At 38.6% G+C, this 23,115-nt stretch overlaps 1 protein-coding gene and 1 long non-coding RNA gene across 6 annotated transcripts in view; one reads left to right on the top strand and one right to left on the bottom strand.

Moving 5' to 3' along the window:
- Positions 1-23,115, top strand: part of LOC132393372 (immunoglobulin-like domain-containing receptor 2) — a 106,353-nt gene that overhangs the window by 74,185 nt on the left and 9,053 nt on the right. For 2 of the 3 annotated variants that reach the window (XM_059968496.1, XM_059968494.1), the window contains exons 4-5: positions 8,852-8,908; positions 21,684-21,830. In XM_059968496.1, coding sequence (XP_059824479.1) covers positions 8,852-8,908; positions 21,684-21,830 — 204 coding nt within the window. The remainder of the gene's footprint in view (positions 1-8,851; positions 8,909-21,683; positions 21,831-23,115) is intronic. The other variant, XM_059968495.1, reaches the window with a different exon arrangement.
- The window catches only part of LOC132393382 (uncharacterized), a 110,718-nt gene that overhangs the window by 29,206 nt on the left and 58,397 nt on the right, over positions 1-23,115 (bottom strand). Inside the window, exon 5 of one of the 3 annotated variants that reach the window (XR_009511857.1) lies at positions 1,806-4,389. The exons of the other annotated variants lie outside the window; for them this stretch is intronic. This is a non-coding gene — a long non-coding RNA (uncharacterized LOC132393382). Of the gene's footprint in view, positions 1-1,805; positions 4,390-23,115 lie in introns of those variants that run through there. 3 annotated transcript variants of the gene reach the window in all.

Here is a 23,115-nt window from a genome sequence, read left to right on the forward strand (position 1 = left end):
AGATGAGCAGAGGAGCTGTTGAATTCCTTCAGCCTCTCCTCCAGACATGGGATATTCTTTGCTTGTTTTACTGCTCCATGTCTGTGGCACACAGCAAGCAGGTAAATAAGCTTCTTGTTGTTAAGGGTAATAAGAAGGCTTTACTGCAGCTCTACAGAATACTGATAACTGAAACGAATACACCCATATTCTGCTAAAAAAAAAATTTGGCCCATGCATACTTTGAGAATAGATAATTAAATTTTATTTTGTCATTTTGGGTCATCCTGTTTGGAAGAGGGAGTAAACCCAGTAATTATGAATCTGAATGCCCAGGACATATTTGCACTAGAGGCCCCCCCCCCCCCCGTTGGTTGGGGTCAAGCATGGATATTGCTTCCTAGCTCTCAATGTGATATGCAAGCCAGGGTAATATGATATGGAGATCAAGCTGTTGCCCATGTAGCAGGCTCCCTCTCTCCACGCAGCTGATAAATGCAAAGGAATGGCAAAAACCGATACAGTTTGGCATCAGTGGCAGGAGTTGCCAGTCAGTGTTGAATTCAATATAGGACTGTCTTAGTGGCTCCAGATTTTTCCATGGGGTTTATTTTGAAGCCTTCCCTATGACTGGGTATAGCCACAAGACAGTAGAGTTTTGAGATCAGAGTTTTCCTTCAGATGAGCTGCCAACCATGGCTGACCCATCTGCCTGAAGCAACTGCCTGAGGCTTTTGCCCCTTCTCCTGTCAGTAGCAATGGTACCGCCAGGCTTAGTAGCTGGACTTGGTTGTCAGAGGCTATTTGAGACATGCTATTGGGAGCATTTCATAGGTAGTTTGACCGTAATCCCACTACCACCCCGAGTATAACAACCTTAAGGAACCATATTTGCACTGGGGAAATGAGATGTGTAACAGTTGCCTGAGTTGTTATCATTCACTTTACCTAACAACCCAGAATCAGAATATATCCAGTCTGGCATGTTATAAAATTATTAGATAAGGTGTGAAAAGGAATTTAGACAGCAAAGGTGAGGCAATGAGACGTGATTAAAAAAAGCTATTTGTAACATTCTGCATCCACAAGAATCCAATGACCATACACATGAGCCTTTGTTACAAATTAAATTAGCAACAAGGACTTTCTGAGGGGGAGCGGTGGGGGTGGGTTGACACACCTCTAATTTAAGCCATCCTATTTAGGCCTGTTCCCATAGAAAATCTTAATTAGGCTATCCATCAAATTGCTTTCACACTCCTTAATGTCCCAGAGGCTGTTTATTTTCTATGGTGATAGACTCCAGTTGTTCTGATCCACAAACTTTACTGGTGATTTCAAGAATGCCTGAACTACTTTTATCCTTGGCTGCCTTATAGAGCACTGCAGGAATGCAATCATTAATTTATGTAGATTTTAAAAATGTATTTGAAATTGCATTTGCAAGTAATCTCATTTTGGAATTGTCCATCAATGAGCCAACAGTTTTAAAAATAGCTGTTGATAAATTTCCAGGTCCAAGAATTGGAGTAAACAAGATATCTGCAATTATTTTAGTAAATATACAATATAAACAAGTATATTTAAGACAGAGTTTCTGATAAAGCTTCATTTATATGAAGTATAATTATTAAGAAGACAGGAATTTAAGATCCAATGCTAAATGTCTGCAGATGCAGGTAATCTGAAACATAACAGAAGATACTAAAAATATTCAGTAGGTTGGTTAGGCAGCATCTTTGGAAAGAAAACAAGTTAATATTTCATATCAATAAACTATCACTGAGTTTCATCATAATTTATTCCTTATTATGGAGAAAAGGATCTGTTTCACTTACACTATTTACAAAATGAGTGTGATACAAAACCCAACAAATACAAGTTACAGGTGATATATAATAGAAGTTCATATTCTTTCATTGCCTTTAGTTAACTTAAATTAGGGCATTTTCCATTTTATATCTGGCTCCCTTAGCTAGCTAGTTGAAAGTTTCTTTGTAAAATAACCCACTGATAAAGTATGTTGAAGTGCCACAGCTATGATGAAGACAAGTGCAGCCATCTTCCTGAGCACGCAAAAAAGCAGTGAAATTATTTCTTTTAAAATTTGTTTTAATTGAGATATAGCGTGGAACAGGCCCACCTGGCCCTTTAAGCTATGCTGCCCAGCATTCCCCCGATGTAATTCTAGCCTAATCATGGAACAATTTACAATGACTAATTTAATCTACCAACTGGTGTGCCTTTGGACTGTGCGAGGAAACCGGAGCATCTGGAGGAAACCTATGTAGACAGGGGTACAGACTGTTTACGGGCTGCAGCGCGCATTGATCCTGGGTTGCCTGTACTGTCAATTGAATTGAATTGACTTTATTTTTTACATCCTTCACATACATGAGGAGTAAAAATCTTTATGTTACATCTCCATCTAAATGTGCAATGTGCAATCATAGTAATTTATAATAATTTATAATAAATAGAACAGTTAGTGTAATACAGAGTGCACACAAATCAGCGTGAGTTCATCAGTCTGATGATCTGATGGAAAAAGCTATCCTGGAACGCGTTGGTCCTGGCTTTTATGCTGCGGTACCACTTCCCAGATGGTAGCAGCTAGGATTGTGGTTGGGGGTGACTTGGGTCCCCAATGATCCTACAGGCCCTTTTTACACACCTGCCCTTGTAAATGTCCTTAGTCATGGGAAGTTCACAACTACAGTTGCGTTGAACTGTCCGCACCACTCTCTGTAGAGTCCTGTGATTAAGGGAGATACAGTTCCCATACCAGGCAGTGATGCAGCCAGTCAAGATGCTCTCAACTACTACATTATGACAAGCTTAATGACCAATCAGTTAGTCTTTGGTGTTTGTTATTCATTTATGGTTGTGGTTGGAATAAAAATGGTAGTCATTTCTTCCTCTTCATATATCCACTTGAACCAGCATGGTGCCTTAATGCATTATGCTAAGAACACCAGTTGTCACTGAATGGAAACATCAGCCCAGCTTATTTGTTGAATTCTGGCGGAACATTTCAATTATTGAAAGGTTCATGGCAAAAGAGCAATCAAGATTAAAAGCAAAGAGGATTTATAGATATGTAGATATAGCACAGAAACAGGTCCTATAATCTATCAAGTCCACGTTGGCAGTCATCATCCATTTTACACTATCCTACATTAAGCATTTTATTCTCACCATATCCTCATCAACTCCCTTCAGATTCTACCAACCACCTACCCACCAGGGACAACTTACAGTGGCCATTTAATTTTCCAGTCTACATGTCTTTGGGATGAGGAAAGGCATCCAGACAGACCTCAAGGTCAGGATTGAACCAGAGTCTCTGCCACTGAGGCATCAGCTCTATTCACTGTGCCATTATACTGTCCTATAGGAAAACGTGACCATTTCCAATCCAATAAAAGAAGCTGAAATACGCAGATACTGCTTTAGTGTGCTAAAGATTAAGGTATAATTTTAAATAGAATTTATTTATAGAAGTGGCTTGGATCATCCCTAAATGTTCACTTTCTAACATGACCTTTTATAATCATGATGGAAATAGAAATCACTTATAAACAATTTTAACCCAAATAGACTCAGAGAATTGCATGTAGCCAGTTGATCTTTGTTTAATGCTGCCACAACTGTAATATAGGGAATATAGCAGTCAATTTGTACACAGCAAGTTCTTGCAAACAATCTGTTGAATTACAGATGAGCAAGGCCTGTTTTTAATCCTTCACAGGAGGCTATATTTAAACACACGTCATCCCATTATATTCAATCATGCACAATAAGACTCCCACTCTTTGTGGTGTAGTTTGTGAAGTCTTTATAACCCATTCAGTCATCAGCTGGATGCTTTCTCAGTGATCAACCAGAATGGGTGGAGGCGTTCAGAGAAAAATAAAAATGAGCATGAATCATTGAGCCAAATATGTGTTGTAACTTCAGTTGAAATCATTTGAAGATTCTGATAAATTGGTTGTCCATTGTGTCCAACGATGACAGGAGACCTGAGTGGGGAGAGTTTTTAAATTGGAAAAGCCATTGCACTGGGGCATTTCCACTCTCTTAATCTCAGATGTCCAAGTCCAGTGGTACAAACAGTTGCAGTGAATAACCATGATGTCTTCTGTGCCTTGTCTTGCTTGCCCTTTGCTCTTAATGGAATGTTGCAGTATCACCTTCCTGGCCGTTGGATCTCACTGTAGATCTCATCCTCCCAGACCTCTGGAGCTGACTTTGCACACTAGGACAGGCATGTCACTATCTCACCAGGGTATGAGGCTGTCAGCTATCCTCACCTGGTTTAGCCCACCTGTTGAAGTGATGTACCAGAGGGTGGTCATTGTCACAGGTGAGAGCTGAGTGTCCGGTGGAAACCAAAGGTGAGTGAGCTGCCTGGAATGAACACAACAAGCCCCTTCATCAGATATCAGAGAGATTATGGCACAAGATCGGCTATTTTGTTTGTATTATTGCTGTGTTAGCCTTAAAGGTAGTAAGATAAATTTAGAAGCAGATCATTCTTTTGGGGTAGCCAGTTTTGATGGTTTACATGCAGTAATCATGATTTTCTAATATATTATTGATGATTTTGCATTTTACATTTATGTAAGAAGTAAAGCAAGCTTCCTCTTATGAGTATTGTTGATTTTGATTTAATTACACATTTATATATTTTATATTTTGCCTCTTCAGAAGACTCTGACCAGTTTGAAGAGACTCACCATAGTGGACTATTAAAATTAATCAACCATTTTAAGAAGAACTTATTATAAACGATCACAATATATCAAACCAACTGCAAACAGACTAAGGAAAAGCTGAACCATTTTTTTAATCTTAAGCAAGAGTTAAGTTTTGGTCATGGTATGAACACATTTCAATGCAGCGCTGCCATCTACTGACGTGGATGATAGAAAATGCCAATAAGTTTTGAACATTCCATAGTATTCCCAACAACTTTGCCGTTCTTCAGTTTAGAAATTTAACCTGTTTGCGTTTGATCTAATGTACAGTAAAAGCAGTTTTGCGTACATCAAACCACTAATCATTCCTGATTAATCCGAGACAACCATGAGATTAGCTTGGGCAAGATTACTCCAACTCTGGCTAAGGTTTGCAGCACTGGCAGCTAGGTGCCTGATACCTGCGCACATTTCATATACTGTCGGCGGAAAATGCAGCTTTTGGAGAAACCTTTGAGTTTCATTATTATCCCATAATACATCTAGTAATACATTGTGTAGGGGTTGGGAATATTTGACCTCAATTAAAGGATCTACACCATCACATAGATATTGTTCATATAATATCTCCCAGGATAGTTTTCAGTCTCTGAGTATTGTTGAATAATTCACTGAACTTTCATTCATTGATCCCAGCCTTTCTTTTGGTAATGACATATCCTGCTGGGGGCCAGTTGTGGTATAGCAGTCTGCCTGCCAATTGATTGTGGTACCGGAAATGTTGCAGACACCAAGAAAGGAACAATGTCTCTCTCCAAGTTCTTGAGCTTTTCCTTGCCTAATTGTCTGTTGTGCTCTGGTTGCCAAGAGAGTTCTTTATGTGCTGATTTGCCTCTCAGGAGCCAATGTGCCAAATATGTGGCAGATGGAAGCTAAACATACAGGCCCCAGTGGGGACTGGTGGAGTCTCATTTTGGTCAATGAATTTTTGTTCTAAATTTATATAATCAACCTTTCAAATTTTTAGGTGGTGGCAGTGGGCAGGTGTACAGCACGTTTATCATAACAAGAGAGGGTGAATTCTGATTTCTAGTGTCATTTGTGATTTGGCCGAGTTTGGTTCAGTGAAATTTGCCCTTTAACATATCCAAACATTTACTCAGCCCCCTGCTATTTTAATAAATTCCAAAAAGAGCCATGAAACAAAGTTATTCAAAACATTTTAGCTTAGATATTTTAAAATAGATCATGCAAGTCAAATAATTGAAAACAAAATGATTTAATTCAATCGTCGACAATTCAGTCCAAGACCCTCCTGATGAAGGGTCTCGGCCTGAAATGTCAACTGTACTCTTTTCCACAGGTGCTGCCTAGCCTGCTGAGTTCCTCCAGCATTTTGTGTGTGTTGCTTCGATTTAATTCAGTAAATCTTTAAAATGTTTTGAGGAAATGTACTATAAACCTAACAATTGTTTTTCATTTATTTCAGTTTAGTTCATTAAGTTAGCATTGATTAAAGCAGATGAGGATTTATAATATGTAGTTATTAAATCCTTGAATATGATTTTGGCCAGTCAGCTAGTAATAGGCTACACCATGAGCACAAATAGATCACTTCTTGGCTGAGGAGCAATCCTAATAAAACAAAATAAGTACATGGCAGTGCAGAAATGAGGCTTATTAGTAGTTAAACATACAAAATAAAATACTGGACCATTACCTCTGCTCTTTTATTATATGTCCTTTCCTTTATGAACATAGACATTGGAAACAGGGAGTTCATTTGACCCCATGAGCTTCGCTACCATTTAATAAGATTATGGCAGATTTAACTCGAATTTCTACTTTGCAATCATGTTTATCTTAGAACAGTTCAGCAGAGTACAGTCCCTTCAGCACATGATGTTGTGGCGAACTACTCCTTTTAATTTAACCCTTCCTTCCCCCTTAAGCCTCCATTTAATTTCATGTGACTATCTAAGAGACTCTTAAGTAACCCTAATGTTCTGCCCTTACCACCAGCCCTAGCAGTTAACACTCTGTGTAAAGAAAAAAATATCCTACATCTGATATTCCCCCTGTACTTTCCTCCAGTCACCTTAAATTATGCCCCCATCATATTCCATTTCTGTCCTGGGAAAGAATGCGAGGGTGTCTGCTTTATCTATGTCATTTATCATGATGGGACTCCCTTCAGCTGGTTGGCACAGGTTTTCAGTGCCCTACCAGGAACACCATCAGGGCCTGATGCCCTATCATAACCTACAACAACCTTCAACATTATCCACAACACCACCAATCTTCATGTCATCTAACCCACTCTTCCACTTCCTCATCCAAGTTATTTGTAAAAATCACAAAAAGCAGTGGTCCTGAACAGATCCCCGTGGAACCCCACTGGTCACTAACCTCTAGGCAGAACTCACTTCATCAACCACCACTCTCTACCCTTTGTGGGCAACCCAATTCTGAATCCACACAGCCAGGAATCCCTAGATCCCATGCCTGCTGATGTTCTCAATAAGCCTACAGTCAAGCACCTTACTAAAATCCATATATACCCCATCCACTGCTCTAACTGCATCAATTTGCTTTGTCACTTCCTTGAAAAACTCAGTCAAGCTCACGAGGCACAACCTGCCCCTCACAATGTCACACTGACTATCCCTAATCAGACAATGCTTCTCCAAATGCTCGTATATCTCTTAATTGCTTCCAATTTATTTACAGCATACTTTTAAAAAATTACCAATGTACTTTAGATGGAAACTGTATAACTGAGGGAGAACCTCCTGCTTTTGTGCATACAGTTATATAATAAATAAGAAATAACTTGAATCATGCATCGAGAAACTGATATCTGAGAGCCCTTCAATTTGTCACCATTCTTTTCTATTTCCTGCCAAAGGGGAGAACTGACAAATGAAGTCTAGTGTGAAAAATAGGAACTATTGCTTGTTTGTTTAATCTATCTGTATCCTTCTGGAGCCTCCACATTGTCCTTTTATTGGTTTATTCAGCCAAATCATCTGTATAAATTGTATGAAGTTGAGAGCCCAAAACCAATCCCAGTGGTACAACAAGCATTCTCAGAAAAATTCCCTTTTAGATTTAGTCTCTGTTTCTTGTTTGCCAGTCAATTTTTCAACTACACCAAAATGTTATCTCCCATGAGTTTTTAATTTTGTATAATAATGCTTGCTGCACTATCAAATACCTTTCGTAAACCTATGTGTTGGAAATCCTTAATCCAGAGCATGTGCCACTTCAAACAACTCTACTAACTTGGTCACAAACGCAAGAGATTCTGCAGATGCTGAAAATCCAGAGTAACACATAGAAAATGCTGGAGGAACTCGTCAAAATTAAACGTAAAATTTGCTTTTTCTTCCAGTCTAATGGAGACTTACATGGCTTGCACAAATTTTGGACAATTAAGACCCATTCCATCAATTGATCTCACTCACCAATTCTTCTATCTCCTCAGAAAGATCCATCAGGACCTGACTACATGTCAGGGTGCAGTTCCAACAATTTGCAGTAGCTGTTAATGGTGCAGAACTGTAACAAGTGAAGACTAAGACAAAGTACTGATAGACCCCACACATTTGGAACATACCTGGGATTTAGAGAAGTGCTGAAAGTGTGACTGTGCTCTTGGTTGGGGAGGGTTGTTCATTCTATCATTCTAAGCCATTTTAAGAAGAAACTCTGAATACATATTTACCATTGGTTAAAGAAAATGGACAGATTATTTTATATCTTTGACCACTCTTGCATGCATATACAAACTGATTGAAGTACGCAGTCTAATCTAAATTTCTGAATAATTTGGAATAAAGTTATTAGTGACCTTTGTACTAAACCAGAAGGCAAATTTATTGTGGACAATTTTTCCAAATGCCTTTTGGGTGAATTTAATTTTTCTGTTCTGTCAGTATGATGATCTAAAACTGCAGATTTTATGGAAGGCAATGGATGGAGAATGACATTGATTTGAGCTAATGTAATCATTAGTGTTATTGTGTTTATAATAACCAGCATGCAGTAGTTACAAAGCCTGAACATGTATCTGTGACAGATACAAATTAAGCTGTACTCTTTTCGTGCATAGTAATCATATTTCTTTCTTCTCTCTTTCTCTTTTTCTACTTCTCTCTTTGAATTCCTAGGTAGGAGTGAAGTGGTTGCAGATCTGTTACCCAATTTTGATGTAGAGATTATGCCAGGTACTGGTATTTCTCATGAAAACCATTCTCTGCCCCATCCCTTCCTAACAAGCCGTGGTCTTCATTACGCCATTTATTTGTATCTCAAAACCTGACATTTAAAGCAAATTGTTATCTTAATGTTTTTCTAACTGCATTGAGATTTATGTATCAACTGAATCTGATGGACATGGCAGATGCATTAACACAGGAAAGTCTGAGATCTGGCAGAGGAATGGCTACTGCAGATTATACCATAATTTTCAAAATATCTGCAGAATTGAATTAGAAGAGATATACTTGATTTTCGAAAAACAGGTCTTGGCAAATTATCCCAATTTTATCGGACTATTTAAAAAAGGAAGCAAAATATTGAGATACATAACACAGAAGATCACTTTCAATCTACATTTTAACTTTATGGGGCCATCTGGGCTTCTGAATGCAGTTTTATCATTTCAGTGATTTTCAGTTATTGATGGGGTAGAGGGAGATCCTCTGTAAATTTATCATCACTAACACTGAATACAGTGTTTAGTGGTGGTAGTATGTTTGCTCTCCTTTCGAAGGAACAAAATGAATTTTGAAGGAGAGTACACGGTGTAGTTACTGGCTGGGTATGAACTCTTTGCATGTATGTTTTCTGAACTGAAAGGACTGATTTATAAAATAATACAGGTTGGATTTTTGAAATGGTTTGGACAAATTTAAGATAAATTAACCAGGAAATGCAGTTAAAACCTTTTTAAAACTAAAAATGTGATATGTGGAATGGATCACAGCACAGATAAGAAAGAAACCTTAAAAAGGTTTTGCAGAGGACAGGATTTTGTTAGCATTTAAGGCCTAAACATTTTTGTACATTTTAGAAAAAAAAAGGATTAAGAGCTTTGAATTTGTGGGCTAGATGGTTTGAGGACTGCCATATACTGTACTAAATCATTTTGCAAACTAGCCTTCAACTTAACCTTATTCAAGATGAAATTAATATATCTTACCTGATATTTTAAATATAAAATCCATATGTAAATGCCATTTTCACAAACTAGGTTAGCTATCATTTGAATCAACTCCCAAAAGTGTTATCACTAACTGTAGAAAGTGAAACAAGAAAGCATTGATTTCTATTGATTTGGTGGCTTATGTATAATAGTTCTTCACTGCAACAGTTGCTTTAAGATTTGAGGGGAGGGTGCTGTAGCTCCTAGCTTAGTGAACTCTGCAACTTGGTGAACTGTTCCAACATTGCACAGTACTGTTGTCATTTTAGGTATTGCATTGTACTGCTGCTGCTGCAAATAAAAAACAAATTTTATGACATGTGAGTGATGATAAACTTGATTCTGATGTGGGTCTCTATTGTGCACTGAGAGTGGGAAGGAGGTAGGGAGAGGGGAATCATGGTTGGGAAAAGGGGAATGGAGAGGGGAGGGAGTGGGAAGCACCAGAGAGACATTCTGTGATTATCGATAAACCAATAGTTTGGAATCAAATTACCTTGTCTGGAGTCTTAGGACTGGGTGTGATTGCACCCACACCACTCCCCAGCCTGGCACTCCTTCTCTGCAACCTGCCCCATACCCCTCCTGCAGCACTCCACCCTCACCATTCCCAGCATCCTTTGCTCACACCAGATTTACAAACTCGCTCTTCACTCCACATTGACAAGTACTGTGCAAATGTCTTGGGCACCTAGCTATATATATGCTTTGAAGATCCTTACTGCTTCTTGTCTAAGTGAGTGTAATATTCTATGTACAGCTTAAGGACGCAAATTCTATATGATATTGTTGTCATTCAATGACTTTGCTTAAAACATGCACCATTGATAGGTGAATCTTGTGATGAAAACTTCCACAAGGCTATCCTTGAGAACCAAATAAACAGGCTAAGCTCTCAATCGGTTTCTGCTATCTCTTTCCGGAAGATACACATAAAATTATTTCTTTGTCAGGATATTGATGTCTCCAGCGATATTCAGAAATTTGTGGGCACTGCAATCAAGTAAATTTAATATTCCAGTTTGTTTAGATGAATCCAAACTTGCTGAGACTAATTATGTCCATTTTATTTTTAATTAGTTTTCTTAATAATTATATCATCTGAATTGTAACCTTTTAATGAATGTCTAGCAATATCATTAATGTCCTTTTCCTATTTTGTATTTGATTTTGGATCCTCACCTCCAGTTTATTTTGTAAAGATAGTAAGTACTCAGATCTCAGATCATGCCAACCAGCCTGCCTTAAGGATCTTTACTTACTCAGACTGCTGGTAACTTAAAAGTAGGAGTCCTTGGGTTCCCCACTTCATTGGTCCATTGTGAACTAATAAATATTTCCTGTTCAACAATTCATTATTTCACATTCATCTCTATGGAATCCTTTGGTGTAATTATTTCAGATAACGTAGATCAGCAAATCTGCAGATGACACCAAGATTAGGGTGTAATGGACAGTGAGGAAAGCTATCAAAAGTTGCAGCGGAATCTGGACCAGCTGGAAAATGGCAGATGAAATTTAATGCGAACAAGTGTGAGGTGTAGGGCTTTGGGAGGAAAAAACAGGGTAGAATGGTGAGCGGCAGAGCAATGAGGAGTGTGGTAGAACAAAGGGATCTGGGAATTCAGATCCATAATTCTTTGAAAGCGGTGTTACTGGTAAACGGTCATAAAAGGAGCTTTTGGCATATTGGCCTTCATAAATTGAAGTATTGAGTGCAGGAGTTGGCATGTTATGTTGAAGCTGTATAAGATGGTGGTGAGGCCTAATTTGGAGCATTGAATGCAGTTCTGGTCACCCACCTACAGGAAAGATAACAATAAAATTGAAAGAGTTCAGAGAAAATTGACAAGGATGTTGCCAGGACTTGAGAATTTGAGTTATAGGGAAAGGTTGAATAGATTAGGACTTTATTCCTACAGCGTAGGAGAATGAGGGAAGATTTGACAGAGGAATACAAAATCATGAAGAGCATACATAGGGTAAATGCAAGTAGGCTTTTTCCACGGAGGTTGGGTGAGACTAGAGGTCATAGGTTATGGGTGAAAGGTGACCTTAAGGGGAACATGAGGGAGAACGTCTTCACTCGGGGATGCGAGTGTGGAATGTGCTGCTAGTAAAAGTGGTAGTTAATGATTTGATTTCAACATTTATTAGAAATTTGGATAGGTACATGAAGGGGAGAGGTATGAAGGGCTATGGTCCAGGTTCAGTTTGAGGGAACTAGGCACTTTAAATGATTGGGCATAGGCTGGATGGCCAGAGGGCCTATTTCTGTGCTGTGGTGTTCTGTGACTATAATTCCGGATGCTTTCATTTGTCTTACACCTGCTTCTAGTTCACATAGCTTGAGAATTACTGCAGTCAGATTTCTGCAGCAATGCTAATTCCACTGGACACAAAGATTTTGCTTCCTGTATACCTTTAGGTGTATCTTATGAATTTTAGGCTACTGATCATGAAAATTACCATGAAATTTCCCTATCACGCAACTTTTTAAAAATAAACTTATGTTTATTATTTCAATTCATAATTCAAATCAATTAAAATGTTGCCTACAACGTAAGCTGGAAAGTTCCCTATCTTGTCCAGGCATGTTTGGGCGGTGCGGCTGCTGCATGACAGGACAGGTTTTAGTAATAGTTATTGGGTTCAGGACTGTAAGGATGGAATTTGCTATCACCAGGCACAAACATTTCTATGAAGGATTTTGATATTTTTGGACAGATGATTCCCAGAATAACTGATGCCAAGATTAAGGAAAGCATTTTTGTTGGTCCACAAATCAAACAGGTCATCAATGACAGGCAATTTGAAGAATTTCTAGTGGGACCGGAGAAAATCACATGGAAGGCATTCAAGGAAGTTCTTGAAATTTTTCTCGGCATCTACAGAGCACCAAACTACATGCAGCTGGTTGAAAGCATGCTTCAAGCATATAAAACCATGAAATGCAACGTGTCACTAAAGATACATTTTCTGCATTTCTGTTTAAACTTCTTCCCTGCAAATCTTGTTGCTGTTAGTGACGAGCACGGTGAAAGATTTCACCAGGGCATTGCAGTCATGGAGAAAAGATACCAGGGGAACTGGAATCCATCAATGCTGGCGAATTATTGTTGGACACTTAAGCGACAAGTCTCAGACACCAAGTACAAATGAAAATCATTAACAAAATATTTTAACTTAGTTGAACTATTGCAAAGCATCAGCACCATTATGCAGTTAAACACATTATATTCAATAAAAGTTAATTAGTTATTTCTCCAAGCTCCTACATGATACAAGTATTCTGAAATTATATTTTTCATCTTCAAGCAGTTTATCATAAACAAAAAAAATTCTGAGGAAGCAACACTTTTGAAAAAATTTGTTGTCCAGTGTTCTCTGCCAGAGCATTTCCTATTGATCATAACTGTTGACAAAAAGGTATACTGGTCCAGTTTATTCATTTACTTTCAATTCTACTTAATGTTATTGTCTTTTCTGGCTGTTTACTTCATAGGATCAAGGACTGTGTATTTGAATAGCAAAACTTTAAATAAGTTCGCCGTTCTGTAAGAACAATTTGGTATTAAAAGCACTATGATGCAATCTTGAATGCATAATTATTGGAGCAATGCTACAATTATTACTTAGAATGCTGGAAGATAATGCAAATGGATTCATAATTTAATTTGCTCCAAGGAAAAAAATAGTTTTGCTTTCCCTAATCACATTTGCTGACCATGGATGCAGAATTGCTATTTTAAAAGATCTTATTATGAAACACCTTTTGCTGAAGATGCTTACTGATGGATAACATAAATTATAGCATCAGACAATCAAAGTTGATTGAAAATGTGCATTTATATAGTATTCTTATTTACATCCTTCTGAAACATCCCAAAACAACTCTCATTAAAATAGCTATTGGAAGTTGTTCTGCGGGTAACTGATAGCATCTGTTAGTCTCACGAGACTATGGATCTGCACCTGGAAAGTCTTGCTTCAGTCCTCTCCAGAGTACAGGCCTGGGCAAGGTTGTATGGGAGACTGGCAGTTGCCAAAGCAGCAAGTCTCCCCTCTCCATGCCACCAATGTTGTTTAAGGGAAGGGCAAGGGCCAATACAGCTTGGCACCAGTGACGTCGCAAGAGTTGCCAGAGTGAGGTTGAAGGCAACGTTGGACTGCCTTAGGGACTCCAGCTCTGGATTTGTCCTCAGTGTTTACTCCCGAAGCCTTTCCCGTGAGTGGGTATGACCGCAAGGCAGCAGAGGTTTAAATCAGAGTTTTCCTTCTCTTAGATGGACTGCCTTCCCAGGCTGTTGAGCTCCATCTACCCAAATCTGTGGGTAAACATGGGAAGCTATCTTGTGCATTTAGCCTCTGGCAACAATGAAATGATTGACAGCATAACCTGGTTTTGTAGTTGTTGTTTGAGGTAAAGTTGTTGGCCCAATCTTAACATGCAATCCTCAACATTGTGGCAACAGAGAGACAGAGCTACAATTTAATAGAAACTTATCTGATGAAGACTATTACAATACGAAACACTGCTTCAGTACTTGCTAAAATTTCAGATAATGGACCAGAATCCTTAAATAAATTTTTGAATCCTGAGATAGAGCAGCATCAACAATCTAAGATTACACTATAGAGAAAGTAAAGATTACTTCAGAGAGAATAAAAACCAGTGCATTGAAGAATACTCAGAAAGCAGCAAAAAAAAAATTCCTAACCAGTGATAGCTGGGAAAAGAAGAATGCAGGCCTCTTGATCTGCTTTATACTGATAGTGTGAAAGTGAAAGTGTGTTTTGTGGTACAATACCTGAAATTCCCAGCTTGAAGTCTCTCTTAATGTGACCCATTAAAATACTAGAACAAAAGCTGCACATTCTGGAAATGTACATTAAAGACAGAAAGTCCTTGAAATACTTCTAAGTACATCTGTGGGAAGAAAACGGGGTTTTATGTTTCTGGTTAAAGACCCATTGTCAGAAGTGAGAAGAAGACAAAAGATGCAGAAATAAAGCTTCCTTTATTTCTTTTCTAGTTCTGAGAAAGAATCTTTGACCCGAAATATTAACTGTTTCTCCTCATATGGATGTGGCCTGATCAGGTTGAGTAATTTAGCATTTCTGTTTTTAATTTAATGTTGCTCGTCTAGATTGTGGTAAGTATCAGAATGATCTGATCAAAACAAATAGTTACAAAAAGAGTACTAGATCTAGTAGCTAGATGTGCCAGCTACAGTATTTTCTGCATGTGTTTTTTTCACAGCATGCTACAATGTCAATAATGGAAAATAAGCAATTACATGATGCAATAATTAACAAATGGAATTGGGTGAGATAATTGAGTTGAACTTCCCATTTATGTTGTCAGTTGATGTGATAGCATTTAGTTTATAATTAATAATCTACTCTGTTATGTATACATATTAATTTTAAATTGTGTTTGTGAGCAATTAGGAATCACAAGCATGTTTTTTTTCCCAGTGCTAATCTGGTCAATCTCTTTTCAAAGTTTCGTCAAATACCCTCTGTGAAAAATAGTCTACAGCATAGAAATAGGCCATTCAGCCCAACGATCCGTGCTGATCAAGATTCCCATGAATGTTAGGAATACGATTTTATACCAGAGGATTTTTATCACTGGTCACTGTTTGATTTGTTACAGTTATCTACTTTGGAAAAGGTGTTATTTTTCTCTGAATTTTGGGGAACAAAAAAACAAAATGGAATGATTGACACTTTTTCACTTTTTAATGCTGGAAATACACAGCAGCTCAAATATGCACAGAACAGCAGTGTTGGTAGCATTCTGGGATATGAATTTTTGGTGAGTTCATTTCAACTGTCTCTTTTTTTCTGCCTAATCTCTGAGCATTCAGAATATTTTTCTGATCCAAAATCTGCAGAATTTAAAATGTGTGATTGAAAAACATTATGCTGGCTGACATGTGACTGGATTCTTTGAGATTTTCATACACATAATGTGAAAGAATATGCCTATTCTAACATCAAAACCTCCCCAAGTGTCCTGTAGCCAAATAAGCACTTTGACACGGTCACTTATGTAATACAGGAAAGCTAACTGACCGACAATTTGAATTTTACAAAGGACAAAACATAATGAACAATGTTTTTACTAATCATGGTTCAGAAAGAAATACTAAATTTGGCATCAACAAAGTACAGTATCTTATTTAGGAGTTTCTGTTTCTAAAGGTCATCAGTAAAATAACCAATGGCTGACTACTATTTTTATGTTGTACTCCTGTGCAGCGTGACTTATAATACCTATGGACATGGTGAATATGGAGAGTATTCAAATATACCACTGAAAAAACTCTCTATTACAAGAAGTGCAAATTTGAATTCTCTATTGAAGGAGTTTACTTTTTTCTCATTCTCTCTGTTGATGATGGAAATGAGGCCATAGAGCTTGTTCTCCTCTTGTTTATGGATGAATTACCATTTTGATAGGAAAACCATAAGGCATAGGAGCAGAGTTCAGCTATTCAGCCCATGGAGTCCTTTCTCCCTTTCATCATGACGGATACATATTTCCCTCTCAATCCCAATCTCCTGCTTTCTATCCATAACCTTTGATACTTCTACTAATCAGGAAACTATCAATCACTACTTTAAATGTACCCAGTGACATGGCCTTCTCAGTCATCTGTGGCAATGAATTCCACGGACTCACCACTCTGTGGCTAAAGAAGTTCCTCCTTATCTCTGGTTTTAAAGAAACATCCTTTTATTTAGAGGTATGCCCTCTGATCCTAGACTCTCCCAGTGTTGGAAACATCCTCTCCATGTCTACCCTATCCAGACGTGTCAATATTCAATAGGTTTCAAGGAGATGCCCACTCATCCTTCTAAACTCCAGCAAGTACAAGCACAGAGCCATCAAACACTCCTCATTTGTACATTAAGCCTTTCATTCCCAGGGTCATTCTCATAATCCTCTGGACCTCTCCAACCCCAGCACATCCTTCCTTAGATATGAGGCCCAAAACTGCTCACAATGTTCCAAATGTGGCCTGACCATTGCTTCAGCGTTACGTGTTTGTTTTTCTGTTTTAGTCTTCTATAAGCAAATACTAATATTGCATTTGTTTTCCTAACTACCAACCTACAGGTTATCCTTTAGAGAACCCTGCATAATTACCTTTGTACCTCCAATTTCTCAGTTCTGTCCATATATAGAAAATAGTCTGTACCTTTATTCCTTCCACAAAGTGGATGGCCATCCACTTCCCTGTGTTGTATGCCATCTACCACTTTCCTGCCCATTCCGCCAATCTGTCTTAGTTCTTCCTGAGCACACCCTGTCCTTCCATTTATCTTTGTATCATCCACACGCTTGACCACAAAGCCATCAATTCTATCATCCAGAGCATTAACATATACAGTGCCTATAAAAATTATTCACCCCTCTTGGAAGTTTTCATTTTTTATTGTTTTACAACATTGAATCACAGTGGTTTTAATGTGGGTTTTTTTGAAACTGATCAACAGAAAATGACTCTTCTGTGTCGAAATGAAAACTGAACCCTACAAAGTGATCTAAATTACTGTAATTACAAATATAAAACACAAGATAATATTTTGCAGAAGTATTCACCCCCTTCATGTCAGTATTTAGCAGATGCACCTTTGGCAGCAATTACAGCCTGAGTCTGTGTGGATAGGTCTCTATCAGCTTTGCACATCTGGACACTGCAATTTCCCCCCCATTTTTCTTTACAAAACTCTGTCAGATTGCATAGGGATCATGAGTGAACAGCCCCTTTCAAGTCCAGCCACAAATTCTCAGTTGGATTGAGGACTGAACTCTTGGCCATTCCAGGACATTAACTTTTTTGTTTTTAAGCCATTCCTGTGTAGCTTTTGCTTTATGCTTGGGCTCATTGTCTTGTTGGAAAACAGATCTCCCAAATCTTCTCCAAGTTAGTTCTTTTGCTGACTGCATCAGGTTCTCCAGGATTTCCCTGTATTTTGCTGCTTTCATTTTACCCTCTACCTTCACAAGTCTTCCAGGGCCTGCTGCAGTGATGCAGCCACCACCTCGCTTCACAGTAGGGATGGTGTGGTTTTGATGATGTACAGTGTCTGGCTTACACCAAACATAGTGTTCAGACTGATTGCCAAAAAGCTCAATTTTGGCTTCATCAGACCATAGAACCTTCTTCCAGCTGACTTCAGAGTCTCCCACGTGACTTCTGGCAAAGTCTAGCCTGGATTTCATGTGAGTTTTTTTCAACGATGGCCTTCTCTTTGCCACTCTCCCAGAAAGCTGCAACTGGTGAAGCACCAGTTGGTGAACTGTAGGAATCAGTTGTATGTGCAGTCTCGCCCATCTCAGCCACTGAAGCTTGTAACCATTCCAGAGTTGCCATAGGTCTCTTGGTGGCCTCCCTCACAAGTCCCCTTCTTGCAGGATCACTCAGCTTTTGAAGACGGCCTGCTCTAGGCACATTTGCAGCTGTGCCATATTCTTTCCATTTCTTGATGATTGACTTAACAGTACTCCAAGAGATATTCAGTAACTTAGAAATTTTTTTCTATCATCTCCTGCCTTGTGTTTTTCAATGACCTTTCTGTGGAGTTGCTTGAAGTGTTTTTCTTTTGTCTTTATGGCATAGACTCACCAGCAGTTGGTCTATTTTTACTACAATCAATTGAAACACTTTGACTGCACAGTGGTCTCCAAAAACAGATCTCCACTTAACTGATTATGTGACTTCTAAAACCAATTGGCAGCAACAGTGATGATTTGATGTGTTTTTTTAAAGGGGGGGTGAATACTTAAGCAATTATTTTGTGTTTTATATTTATAATTGAGTTAGATAGTTCTGTAGAAATCTCTTTTCACTTTGACACAAGAGTTTTTTTTCTGTTAATCAGTGTAAAAAAAGCAAAATTTTATCCACTGTGATTCAACGTTGCAAACCAATAAAACATGAAAACTTCTGGGGTGCGGGGTGTGGTGAATACTTTCTATAAGCACTGTAACTTTAAAAGTAGCAGACCCAACTCCAACCCCTGTGGAACACCGCTAATCACTGGCAGCTAATCAGAAAAGGCTCCCTTTATTCCCACTCTTTATCTTCTTCCAGTCAGTCCATTTTCTATCCGTGCTAGTGCCTTTCTGAAAGGCTCCTATCTAATTTAGCCTCATTGGAAGCACATTTGGGCCTTCTGAAAATCCAAGTAAACAACATCTACTGGCTCTCCCTTGTCTATCCTGCTTGTCACTTATTCAATAATTCCGATAGATTTGTCACGTGAGATTTCCCTTTAAGGAAACCATGCCGACTTCCACCTATTTTATCATGTGCCTCCAAGTACCCCGAAACCTCATCCTTAATAATGGACTCTTGTGAACCATTGAAGTCAGGCTATAACTGGCTTATAACTGCCTGTACTTTACTTCCCTCATTTCTTAAACAGTGTTGTGACATTTACAATTTTTCAGTCCTCTGGAACCATTCTAGAATCTAGTGATTCTTGAAAGATCACTATTTCTGCCTCCGCAATCGCCTTAGCCAACTCTTTCAGAACCTTGGCATCTAGTCCATCTGGTCCAGGTGTCTTGTCCACCTTAAGATATTTTAGCTTCCCAAGCACCTTCTCCATAGTAATAGTGAATGCACTGACTTCTGCCCCTGACATTCTTGTATTTTTAGCACATTGCAGTGAAGATTCTTGCAAAATATTTATTCAATTTGTTCATTTTTTTTCTTCCCTGTTACTTCTCTACATCATTTGCCAACAGTACAATGTCATTCCTGCCACTCTTTTATAAATCCGAAAAACTTTTTGGTATCTTCTTTTATATTATTGCTTAGCTTACTTCATGTTTCATCTTTTCTGTCCTTGTTGCTATTTTTAGTTGCCTTTTACTGGTTTTTTGACTAGTGATGTTCCACAGGGGTAGTGTTGGGTCTACTACTTTACACATTATAAGTTAATAATCTAGATGATGAATTAATAAGAGTAAGGAGGTGTTGATGAGGCTCTATGGGGCTCTGGTGAGAACCTATTTGGAATACTGTGTGCAGTTTTGGGCCCCTTATCTCAGAAAGGATGTACTGATGTTGGAGAGAGTTCAGAGAAGATTCACGAGGATGATTCCTGGAATGCAGGGACTAACACATGAGGAGCGTTTGTCGGCTCTTGGACTGTATTCATTAGAGTATAGAAGAATGAGAGGGGATCTCATAGAAACATTTCGAATGTTGAAAGGGTTGGACAGAGTAGATGTGGAAAGGCTGTTTCCCTTGGTGGGTGAGTCCAGGACAAGAGGTCACAGTCTTAGGATTAGAGGGTACCCATTTAAAACAGAGATGAGGAGAATTTTTTTTAGCCAGAGGGTCATGGATTTATGGAATTCATTGCCACATACAGCTATGGAGGCCCAATCATTGAGGGTGTTTAAGGAAGAGATTGATAGGTATCTAATTAGTCAGGGTATCAAGGGATATGGGGAAAAAGCCGGAAATTAGCTCATGGTGGAGTGGTGGAGCAGACTCGATGGACCGAATGGCCTACTTCTGCTCCTTTGTCTTGTGATCTTGAATTGAATGGCCTGCTGTCAAGTTTGCAGATGATACAATGATAGGTGAAAGGATAGGTAGTTTTGAGGAATGAGATGATCTACAGAACAGTTTGGGCAGATTAGGACACTGGGCAAATGAAGTGGCAGTGTAGAACTCAATGTAAGGAAGTCTGTGGTTATGCACTTTGGTAGGAAAAAATAAAGGTGTGGACTGTTTTCTAAACGGAGTGAGTTCAGAAATCTGAGATGCAAAAGGACTCGGGAACCCTAGTGCAGGATTCACTAAAGGTTAACTTACAGGTTGAGTCAGTTTTAAGCAAAGCAGATGCAGTGTTAGCATTTGTTCTGAGAGGACTATAGTATAAAAGCAAGGAGGTAGTCTGAAGGCAATGAGATCATTGAAGGTGATGTTGTACTTTATTATCAATGTCTGCTTTCCCCAAGAGCATGCTCACGAGAAATGGGAAGTGTTCACATTTTTCAGAGTTTTGCTGTGATCTTTTATTATTAGAGGCCAGTGTGGTGCAGAAGTGATAAACCTATAGTCTTATTGGAGGATTTCTTCCAGGCCTTTGCAGATGCGTACATGTATTTTAGCTTGCGGCGTTCAGCTGAACAGATTCCGACTTGCGTTCCCTGTGTGAGTCATGTCTGCAGACCTCTCGCAAAGTAGCTGTCCAGCAACGTAACAGGTTCTTGTGATTGGTCTCATGACCAAAGCTTAAAGAGAAGGAAATCAGCTAGATGCTGGGGAAGGGCAAAGATGAACTTAATTAAAACTGTAGGACAAGAAAACATTCAAACATCGTTTCTATGTAGCTCTGGCATATTGATCCCCAATTTTGAATAAACATCTGGGGTGGCATCAACTTTTCCCCTGATATCCATCAAAAAATACTTCGAATAATGTTCCTTGTACAATCATTTCCCAACCATATTCCAGTATGAATAACAGATTACAGAATTATGTATCATAGTTTATTTTAAGAACAATCAACTTTGCAGGCATACAAAATGTTAGAATTTTTTTTATTTAATTGCTTTATGAAACACATAGGAATTTAGAAAAAGGAAATAAAATCTATACTGAGCAACACAGTTTTTAAAATGTAAGTGAGTAATCATTAGATTTTATTGTATATTAATTAGATAGAAAGTTATTTAAAGCATGCCATGATAGTGTGGTTTTTATTTAGCCATTCCTGCTGTATAATGCATTGTGAAATATTTTGTATTACAGAATGGGCGTTTGTTGGTTTAGTGCTCTCTGGATCCTTTCTGCTCCTTATTCTTCTTGGTGTGTGTTGGTGTCAGTGCTGCCCTCACACATGTTGTTGTTATGTTCGCTGCCCTTGTTGTCCAGAATCCTGCTGTTGCCCTCAAGCCTGTAAGTATACCTTTCCACCCTACAACCATTAAAAAGATTTTTATCTTATTCATTTTTCTCTACATTGGTGTTCTGGTATTTAAAAAATTTTTAATTTGGTTTAACGTGCATTATAAGGAGGACCACATTTTTACGTATTTACACCTGCCATGGAATGTGACTGGTTCAGTAAATTTCCAACGTTTCCATAAACTATACACTAACCAGAGCGGGAATAGTGTCGACTGAATATAGCAATGAAACTGCTAAAAAGGATTTCATCAGACAGATGTCTTTACGTGATGTTACAGCTAAAATAAAAATGTATGGGAACATTTTGAATCGTGTAAAACAAAATACAAATCTTAAGACACCATAAAAATCACACTTGCAGGATGGTCAAAAAATGGGTTTAAAAGCTTCCAAAAGCTTTATCTGTTAACGAAAGCTGAATTAGAAATGTTATTGTAAGAACTATACACTCAGTGGCAACTTTATTAGGTGTCACCTAATAAAGTAGCCACTGAGTGTATGTTCATGGTCTTCTGTAGTCCATCCATTTCAAGGTTCAATGTGTTGTGCAATCAGAGATGCGTATCTGCAAGCCACTGTTGTAATGCATAATTATTTGAGTTACTGTTGCCTTCCTGTCAGCTTGAATCAGTCTGACTATTCTCCTGTGACCTCTCTCATTCACAAGGCGTTTTCTCCCACAGAACTGCAGCTCTCTAGATTTTATTTTGATTTTTGCACCATTCTCTATAGACTCTAAAGAATGTTGTGTATGAAAATTCCAGGAGATCAGCAGTTTCTGAGATACTCAAACCACCCCATCTGGCACCAACAATTATTCCATGGTCAAAATCACTTAGGGTGGCACGGTGGTATAGTAGTGAGCAAAATGCTTTACAGTGCAGGCAACCCGGGTTCAATTCCCGCTAATGCCTGTAAGGAATTTGTATGTTCTTTCCATGACCGTGTGGGTTCCTCTGGGTGTTTCAGTTCCCCCCCCCCCCCGCCTCCACAGTCCAAACATGTACTGGTTGGTAGGTCATTGTAAATTGTCCAGTGATTAGGCCATGATTAAATTGAGGGATTCCTGGGCAGTGTGGCTCGAAGGGCCGAGTGGGCCTATTCCATGCAGTATAAATAGATGGATGGACGGATAGATAGATAGATAGATAGATAGATAGAAAAATCAATAAATCATGTTACTTCCTCATTCTGATGTTTGGTCTGAACAACAACTGAACCTCTTAACCATGTCTGCTTGCTTTTATGCATTGAGTTGCTGCCACATGATTGG

The sequence above is a fragment of the Hypanus sabinus genome, chromosome 4 (genome assembly GCF_030144855.1).
Source record: "Hypanus sabinus isolate sHypSab1 chromosome 4, sHypSab1.hap1, whole genome shotgun sequence".
NCBI classification, from domain to species: Eukaryota; Metazoa; Chordata; class Chondrichthyes; order Myliobatiformes; family Dasyatidae; genus Hypanus; species Hypanus sabinus.